General features: G+C 35.8%; 2 protein-coding genes across 2 annotated transcripts in view; both read right to left on the reverse strand.

Annotated features, from left to right (window-relative positions):
* Positions 1–2637: 2637 nt before the first annotated feature.
* Positions 2638–4101, reverse strand: LOC138860582 (uncharacterized). The gene is made up of 2 exons (XM_070118385.1): positions 3643–4101; positions 2638–3382 (listed from the first exon to the last, which is right to left on the reverse strand). Exons 1-2 carry the CDS (start codon positions 3781–3783, stop codon positions 3206–3208), a joined length of 318 nt encoding a protein of 105 aa, XP_069974486.1. The 5' UTR covers positions 3784–4101; the 3' UTR covers positions 2638–3205.
* A 2274-nt stretch (positions 4102–6375) lies between these two features.
* Naa20A (N-alpha-acetyltransferase 20 A) overlaps positions 6376–10000 on the reverse strand; it is a 9057-nt gene continuing 5432 nt past the window's right edge. Inside the window, exons 2-4 of the mRNA XM_027355350.2 lie at positions 8926–9055; positions 7460–7596; positions 6376–6642 (exon numbers count right to left, since the gene is read on the reverse strand). Of these exons, the coding sequence (XP_027211151.1) occupies positions 6557–6642; positions 7460–7596; positions 8926–9055 (353 nt within the window). The 3' untranslated portion in view covers positions 6376–6556. The remainder of the gene's footprint in view (positions 6643–7459; positions 7597–8925; positions 9056–10000) is intronic.

A 10000-nucleotide genomic window follows, 5' to 3' on the forward strand; every position in this document is an offset into this window, starting at 1 on the left:
AGTATATAGATATATATATTTTTGTTTCAAGACCAGTGATTGCTTCGTTTTATCGATCAGGCAGTTTGTGTCACAAAACCGTGATACCCTGTCTGTCTGTCTGTCTGTCTCTCTCTCTCTCTCTCTCTCTCTCTCTCTCTCTCTCTCTCTCTCTCTCTCTCTCTCTCTCTCTCTCTCTCTTTTACTGATAATTTCACCTTAACGAAGTAAAAGTAGAACATAATATCCGACGTAAGAAGTACTCAATTTGTATATGAAAAAAATAAAAATAAAACAAAAGTACGCAACTATGATCACTATTTTATCATTCGTTTTTGACCATGAAGAGGTTATTTTCTCTTTCCATTTGTTCGCAGTGATTTGATGGCGAGGGAACTGTAAACCAGAGTTCTGTGGTTTGAGAGTAAAGCTATATAAAATATACAGGGCGCTCTGTTATTCAGGTGTTTCTCTATTCCCTGAGTGTGTGTTTTTGGTTAGTTTTTAGAAAGTTATAGGTGTGCAAAGTTATCGTTTTGGATGCTTTATACCGGACACGGCCATTGGCTCTAATTACAGAATTAGATCTTTTAACAATAACTTTTAAAAGATGCGCCTAAAAAAATCCATAATGATAAATAGAATTATCATAAATAATCATAAATCTTCATAATCAATCATACTATAAAAAGCCTTACCTAAAACCACAACCAACGGTCAAATTCTCATTCAGAAACACGTAGACAACTGACGTAAAGATTTTATAAACGGCTGTCCAATCTTTACACTGTCACGGGCCTTAGATATCAGTCGCCGGGAGAAAGGGCTCCCCTGTATGGAATTATGGCCGGTTATAATTCCCCGTGAAGCCAGGAATAAGATTGGCATCATTGGCGCCAGTTCGTCTGCGTGCCGGGAAAGTTTGGCGCCAGTCGTCCTTGAAGGAAATGCACGTGCGGGCGTCAGAACGGTTCTGTAGCAGAACTCTGTTGTTTGTGATAGTCACTTTGTTGTGAAGGAACGTCATATATGGTTCTATTCGGAGTACTGATGGGATGTTGATGGTATGTCTGTTATAATCGTATAAATGTATGTGTTTATATATATATATATATATATATATATATATATATATATATATATATATATATATATATATATATATATATTATATATATATATAACATATATATATATATATATATATATATATATATATATATATATATATATATATAAAACATGACCGATATGAATGGGGTTTATATAAAACAAATCAAAGTTCAGTTCCGTTTTCAGTAAGCCGGCTTGTACCTTCAATAGAGGGAGAAAGTGAGAGAGGAGAGAGCAGGGAATAAATAGAGATAATAATAAATAGTCGATAGATATTGACCTTCACTTTAATATGTTCACATCTACTGCATATGTAATATATATATATATATATATATATATATATATATATATATATATATATATATATATATTTGTGTGTGTGTGTGTGTATGTGTGTGTGTGTGTGTGTGTGTGTGTGTGTGTGTGTATGTGTGTGTGTGTGTGTGTGTGTGTGTGTGTGTGTGTCTGTGAGTTTGTGTGTGTATGTGTGTGTATGTGTGTGTATAAGTATGTATATATGTGCGGATGTATATATGTGTGTGTGTATATATATATATATATATATATATATATATATATATATATATATATATATATATATGTATGTGTGTGTGTGTGTGTGGAAGTATGTATATGTGTTTGTGTACATATATATATATATATATATATATATATATATGTACATATATTATATATATATGTGTATATATAAATATATATGTGTGTGTGAGTGTGTGCGTGTGCGTTGATCTATCTAAATTTACACTATATATGTACGATATACACACACCCGCACATATATATATATGTGTGTGTGTGTGTGTCTATCTCTCTATCTATCTATCTATCTCTCTATCTATCTATCTATCCATCTATAGGTATATGTATGTATGCGTATATACGTATGTGTGTGTATGCGTGTGTGTGTGTGTATGAATGTGTAAATATATATATATATATATATATATATATATATATATATATATATATATATATATATATGGAGATAGAGATAGAGATAGAGATAGAGAGAGAGAGAGAGAGAGAGAGAGAGAGAGAGAGAGAGAGAGAGAGAGAGAGAGAGAGAGAGAGAGAGAGAGAGAGAGAGAGAGAGAGAGAGAGAGAGAGAGGGGGGGGGGGGTATTTTACAATGGATAATTAAGCTTTCTTAGCAACTTCATAAGCATTACGCTGACGATTATAATCAGCGAGCGAGTGGGGTTTTGTACCATGACGCTTGCAACTAATATTTGTCCACAGAGGAGAACAGTCACACCAATTGTCTGCGTGTGTGGCAATGTTAATGCCTTTAATTAAAACGAGAATGTTGTTGAAAGAGGTTTGAATTTCATGGCAATTGTAGCACAGGTTTCGACAAATTGCTTGTAAGTATGACTGTATTAAAGTATTATTTACAAGTGAATAACACTTTTTAGTTTTTCTTACTTTCTTGGCCTTTTGCATTGTCTTGTGAAAATTCGATTTTTTCAGCCTGGGTAGAAATGCTATGGTTGATATTTTGATATGTTTAATTATTCCTGAACTTAATCAGTTGGTAAACAATATAAAATTGAAAGAAGTGAGTATAAGGCTATTTTTCGCTTCAATTGCAATTTATACAAACGTGTGTTTTATAGGTAATATTTATGCAAAGTAAGAGTAAAGGAACTGATAATTCATTACAGTAACAAATTATCATCTTATATACATAGTTGTTCAAGCATGCATCACTATTATAACAATGGTATTGCTAACAATGGTAAACCAGTAGAAATATAAATATTCTTATGTATATGAACATCAATACTGATTATGCACAGCTCTCGTAATACGTTATCAATACTTTGTTTTCCCTTGGCTAGTCCACTAAAACCTTTATCTAATAGAGCACCAAATCCACTCCTCATTCCGAAGATGATAGGGTGGAACGACAAAACAATATACGGTGATAAACCACTTAGCAGCAATATACATGTAAATTGGCATGTCCTTGTTTTGCAAAGCCACAGCTACGATTCATCAGGTGTTCCACTTCACTCCACAAAATACAACTTCTGAAGGATATCTTTCTGTACATATTGACCAGGATTTTATTAATTTTCGCAGGGAATCACACAGAGGCTTTTGATTTGTGTGAAATGCTCAGGACGTCCATCTTGAGGTGAAGGTCGTCCATGGTGGATGTGAACGAAGAACTCTCCTGGCGGAAGGTGCTGAGTCGCTTCTCTAACTTCTCGCCCATTTCTTGCAGGATTGTAACTTCCCTTTCCAGCATGTTCAGCGTCTTCTACGAAAATAAGTTTGTTGTTGGTTACAGGATGAGGATATTTCTTTGGGGGTATAATAGAATTATTACGTTGTTTATGACATGAGGATGAAATTTTGTGATATGTTGGTAACAGAATGAGGAAATTTCTTTGAGGGTATGATAAAATTATTACGTTGTTCTACGTTGTTCATGAAAAAGGTATAATTGCGTTTGTGTCTTCAACTTCTTAAATATTTTAAGAATTCGATTGTCGTAAGCAACCGCCGAAAACAACTTGCCTGTATACGTTCTAGTTTCTTAGAGGACCGTGGGACGTAGGCGACGACTGTGATATTTCCTTCCTGGATAGTTGTCATAGGTTTCTTCTCCGTTACTACATCGACCATTAATGACATGACAGGTGACGTTGCAGTCGACATTTTTCTTCTTATTTCTTCAGTAGAATGAAGGAATAATTCTTTGTATAGATTTTAAAATTGTCTCTCGATCGGTGACAGTTCAAATTCTTTTGGTAATATATATTTGCTGAGTCTATATGTTGTGGTAGAATAAAATCAGATACAGATGACTTAGCAATAGCTGAAAGATCAATAGAATTGCAAATAGTTTCAAAGTTCAAAATATGGAGTCACTCTTACAGTACACACTCCCTTGATGATCGGCCTCCGTGTATGCGAGATTTTGCTCACGAATAAATTTTGAGCGCGGATGGGATGGGGGTACATTTTCTATAAAAAAAAAAAGCCCGCTGTGTTAAATACAAACGGAAATTAGAACAAATAAGAAACAAATGTAAAAGATGATAGTCCATTAATCCAGGAATTTAGTACACGAATTCCCTCTCTTTTTTCATTTCCACATTCTACTGTTATACATTTTTGCGTGTAGAGGGCTCCCCCACCCCCCCATCCCCGCTAACCCGGCCGCTTATTATGCACAAGACTAATTCTTTTGTCCAGAGATACCGTTCGTTATTAAATACCGCGCATTTTTCTCTCTCTGTAGAGTAACGCACCACAGCCTTTTTCACTAGGCCACAGTAGTCTTCCTGGAAGTTTGCTGTAAAAAGTAAAACTTTATATAATTAACGTATGAATTTATGTAGACGTATACAGACAGACAAAGAGAAGGGAGGAAGAATTCACACATGTTTACGTTGGTATGTATGTATTTGCACACACGCACCCGCACCCAAACACGCACGCACGTACACACACACGCACACACGCGCACACACACACTTACAGACACACACACACAGAGCCACACACACGTACACACACGTACACACACACGTACACACACACACGTACACACACACGTACACGTACACGTACACACACACACACACACACACACACACACACACACACACACACACACACACACACACACACACACACACACACACACACACACACACACACACACACACACACACACACACACAAACAATACTAATTCTCCTCGTTCTGTTAAAAGCTTTCATACGCATTGTGACGCACAAACCTAGAGAAACAGCTGTAAAAATCACCAATTCCTAATTGTTTTTATGCCTTTGTAAATTTGAAGCTGGTATGTCAATGTATATATAAATGTATATTTTTTCTACTCTTACAGACTATTCATATGCACATATTACAAGTTTTGGCACTACAATGCATGGAAATAATCTATTTGTCTGAAAATTTGTCTAGTTAGCTATATATTTATGGATAGATAGATTATATATATATATATATATATATATATATATATATATATATATATATATATATATAGAGAGAGAGAGAGAGAGAGAGAGAAAGAGAGAGAGAGAGAGAGAGAGAGAGAGAGAGAGAGAGAGAGAGAGAGAGAGAGAGAGAGAGAGAGAGAGAGATACCCCACCCATTTTTATCTAGAATCGTCATATACCCATAAGCAGCCTTTGCATTACAATGAATGAAATTAATAAAAAGGAAGGAAATTACATTTAAAATGAGAATTACACATCATTTAAAAAATGTATTAAATTATACATTTTTTTAAAATCTGCTGAATAAGTGATTCAGCAGATTTTTAAAAAATGTATAGTTTGATGCATTCAACTCCATGTAGGAAGTAGAACAAGTCTTCAATATTAAAACCTGGTTATTCATCAAATGGGGCTACAATCCTGAAAAGAAAAATTAATATTCTCCCAAGTGAAATATGGATTCCTAACCAGTACCGTAAAAAAATAAAAAATGTCCCAATACCTTAATATATGATGTACAACATATTACTTGTGTATTAGAATAGTTTTGGATTCTGGGCTGCTCATTGGTCTTTAATTCAACTTAAGATCTTAAGACCAATGAACTGTAACATACTTACATCCTTGTAAATGTTATCTGTCATGTTTACATCATCTTTCCTATTGGCTATTCATTTTTTGTAAACAATTACACAGTCTTATTGTGTTTTGTTTGTAATATTAGTTCTATTTATACATCTGTGTAGATCAATCATGCATTAAAAATAATACAAAGCTTCTTTCACTATACTTTACCATCTGAATAGTTGTCTACTAAATAGCTCTTCTGGTTTTAAAGGAATATTACTTCAATATAAAATAAAGGTACCTGGTATGTATAAGAGCTGTATTCTCAGTACAAATGCAAAGCAGTTTTCTTTCACTTGTCAATCCAGATGGCAATTTCAAACAGTTATGGAGGTGGAATCACTTATCTTTTGGTGGCGGAACTTTACTAATGGTGTTTGCATTTGAAAAGAACTGAAGAGCAGATTCTATTTTTGAGCTCTAGACTACTTATTAGCACTTTGTTTCACTGGTGTTCAGTTTTACTTATTACTTATAAACATATATGCCTTACATGTGTCATATCTAGTTCTAAATGTTTCTGTCTCTGTTTTGTGTTTATTTTTGCTATTGTGTTCGTAAACATGCTTGTGGTTTTATCATAAAAAAATAACAATAATGGTAAAAAAAATAAAAGGAAAAGCATTTTTAAAGGATTATAAACACCATATGGCTTTCTCTGATATTTTATTAATTGTTTTAGCATGGAAAGCATTTAGGTGTTTGTTTAATATACTACACAAATTTTTATTATGGTATGGAGTTACTGAGATCCTTTGATATCTCACTCAACTTATCAAAACACAAAGCCTTGTTTCTTTAATGTGAACACATTTATATCTACAAGTAATTTATTCTATGTCTTCAGGTCTGACAGGATGAGTCAATGGAATAACAGACTTCCGCTGTTCATCTCTGGATAACGCCTTTCTCATATCTGAAAAGCAAGCAAAGATTTTACTTAATAACTGAAAACTAATATAATTTTTCTTAGTGGTATCGGCTTAGCATAAACAGAGATTTGTATTGCTCTTAGTGTTCTTCCTTTAACTTTATTATATATCTTTTTCTTTCTTTTTGGTTACCTTTATTACATTTTCTTTCCTACTTTGTCTGCTGTAGAATCCTACATTGCCTTCCAATACTTAAAACTGAGATTATGAATGCCAAGAAGTTTTGCAGACTGCAAGAGCACACTGTTGAATTACTAATACCAATACAATAAGGCTGTCTCTGTGTTATCTATCAAACTGCTGGCACTAACATCTTCAACACTTTAAAAATATTTTGCTTCATTTTATCACATGTACCAGTTGAAAACTTCAGTTGTTGATATAAGACAATTTTCAACCCCTACAAATCTGCTCCTGTCTTTTGACAGAAGTATTTTCCATCTCGATTCTACAGATCTGCTTGCCTGCTTACCTGCCTGCTGTGCTCATCTTTATAAATATTTCAAGCATCACAATTTACAGATATTTTTCTCAAGGTCTGAATGGCTCTTTAAGCCCTAGCCTGGGGTCTTCTAAGAAATTCTACTGTGAATATCAACCTTACCTTTTTCTTTTCTCTCTAACAACTGCCTTGCAATTTTGGCACTGATTTACAGAATGTATTTACTTAAAAGCAGAACAAGGAAATCAGCTTTAGGAGTAGAATAATATTAAACTTTTGAAGCAGAAAGAGTGATTTAGCTATTTTGATTATACATTATACAACCTTTAACATAAAATAAAAAGAACTGTATCACTCACCATAAGCATCTTCGTCAGGGTCCCCAGAATAATATTGGAGAACTGTGCGATAAACTATGTATCCGAGCAGCTTATACATCGTTATTGCCACCAGATTACTCACTCGAACAAACAAGTCCACAAAATAACATCTCTTCCTAGGGAAAAAGGAAAAAAAAAAACAAAAAAAAACATGATACACAGATTCAGATCTGAAAACATTTGTCATCTCTACATATTATTTTCTCCATTGATGCTATTCAGGAAATCTTTTATTAATCATATTTTTCAATATAATTATCATGTCTATCTATCTATTTTTATTTGTCTAGCTTTTTTTGTATTATCTATGCACCTACATGTTTTTTCTCAAGTTACACTGTATGGTTGGTACCGCAATCTATTAATTATTAAAGCCTAGAATGTTAATGGATGGGAGAGGGAGAGGGAGAGGGAGAGGGAGAGGGAGAGGGAGAGGGAGAGGGAGAGGGAGAGGGAGAGGGAGAGGGAGAGGGAGAGGGAGAGGGAGAGGGAGAGGGAGAGGGAGAGAGAGAGAGAGAGAGAGAGGGTGAGAGAGAGAGAGAGAGAGAGAGAGAGAGAGAGAGTGAGAGTGAGAGTGAGAGTGAGAGTGAGAGTGAGAGTGAGAGTGAGAGTGAGAGTGAGAGTGAGAGTGAGAGTGAGCGTGAGCGAGAGCGAGAGCGTGAGCGTGAGCGTGAGTGTGTGTGTGTGTGTGTGTGTGTGTGTGTGTGTGTGTGTGTGTGTGTGTGAGTGAGTGAGTGAGTGAGTGAGTGAGTGAGTGAGTGAGTGAGTGAGTGAGTGTGAGTGTGAGTGTGTGTGTGTGAGTGAGTGTGAGTGCGTGTGTGAGTGCGTGTGGGTATGCGTATGCATGTGTCTGTCTCTATAGAGGGAGCCAAATTCGAAGCTACACTTGAATCTCTTAGGGAAACATGCATAAGAAATCTTCCAGACATATAGAAAATATGACAATAAACACTGCCATTGGGCAATGACAAGGAGGCCGTGCCAGGTCTATGTCTATGCCATAAAACCTAAACTGTGTCAACCCACTTTTCAGCACAAGTTCAGCTTTTGCCTTGTAAAGACCTCTCTTATCCATAACCTTGATCCAAACTAGGTCAGGCTGGCCACAGTGCACATTCCATCGCCTTGTTACCCCAGCCTCCCCCAGGGCAGCCTTCACTTCTCACACCAATTCTTAGGGAGTTGCTGGTCCCACATACTTTCCATAAATTTGGTCAAACCACAACGAGTTTTCCTATGCATCCACTAGATTAATAAAGTATTATACTCCCCATAGAAATTAAAAGAGTTGAGAGTGGGAGTGCGAGTGGAAATGGGAGTGGGAGTGGGAGTGGGAGAGTAGGAACAAGAGTGGGGATATGAGGGGGAGGGCATTGATGTGAAAGGGGGAGTGAGAGTGAACGAGTCTATGTGCGCATTAAAATATTTCAAAGGTAAATACTTACTTTTCTGATATATCCTCGAGAATGGCCATTAACTGTTTTGCAAGGCCAAGTCTTCTGTACTCAGGGGCAACAGTCAGGGCTGTCACATGTCCATGCCAATTCTCTCCATGACCTTCCGCTTTTCCCATGACTGTTGGCAGAAAAATATATCGGTTATATCTTCATACATATGTATATATGCATGTATATGTATATGTGTTTGTATGCATATGCATGTGTGTATATACAGTCCATATCTGACAAGCACAGGAAAGATGTTCCATTTACATTGTTGTGTTGGTTATGGCCCATTTTTAAAACCATTTACACAAGTGGCTAGAAGAAATGAACATAGTAGTCAATCCATCATACAGTGATATCTGAGCCCATTAAGTGTCCTAAATATGGAAAAAAGTGCAATTAGATACCATGCAATTCAGCCAGTTGATAGGTTCAAAGGAAATTTGATATTTCTCTGTACAAGCTAATTGTTGAAGCAAAGGAATCATTCTGGAATTTGTACCAAGAAAAAGGTAGAGTTTCTTACTGCTAAAGTGAAATTCCCTTGCCCATCCACTTAGGGTCCTCTACCCCAGGGGTCCAGGGGATGGTACCCTTTGACCCAGTATGGAAAGTACACCAGATGCACATCCGAGATTTTGGTTTGAATTTTTGGTTGCACACCTGAGTGATTTATGGTTGTCAACGATCAAAATGATAATGTAATATCGATATGGAATGAAGAATTTACTAATAGTTTAAAGGAGTTTGATGCTTTTAATTACCTGAAAAGCTTCAGGATGTGCAATTTTGAAATACACACGGTAACCATTGCACACTGCACACTTCAATTTTTTGTGTGCACACCCGAGATCTCGTCGAAAAGTGCCATACTTTCCATACTGGGCTCTGACTAGGTGGTTAACTTTGGTATATGATTAGGACTTATTGTATAATGACCATGAGAAAGAAGTCTCAGTTAGCTTGTATGTCAACTGCATTTTGTCTAAAAACTTTGGAGGTGAATTGGTCTAAAAAAAACAAAGATAATTAAATATTCCCATTATTCATGTGTATATGTATATGAGGAGGAGTC

This window comes from Penaeus vannamei, chromosome 42, assembly GCF_042767895.1.
Source record: "Penaeus vannamei isolate JL-2024 chromosome 42, ASM4276789v1, whole genome shotgun sequence".
Lineage (NCBI taxonomy): Eukaryota > Metazoa > Arthropoda > Malacostraca > Decapoda > Penaeidae > Penaeus > Penaeus vannamei.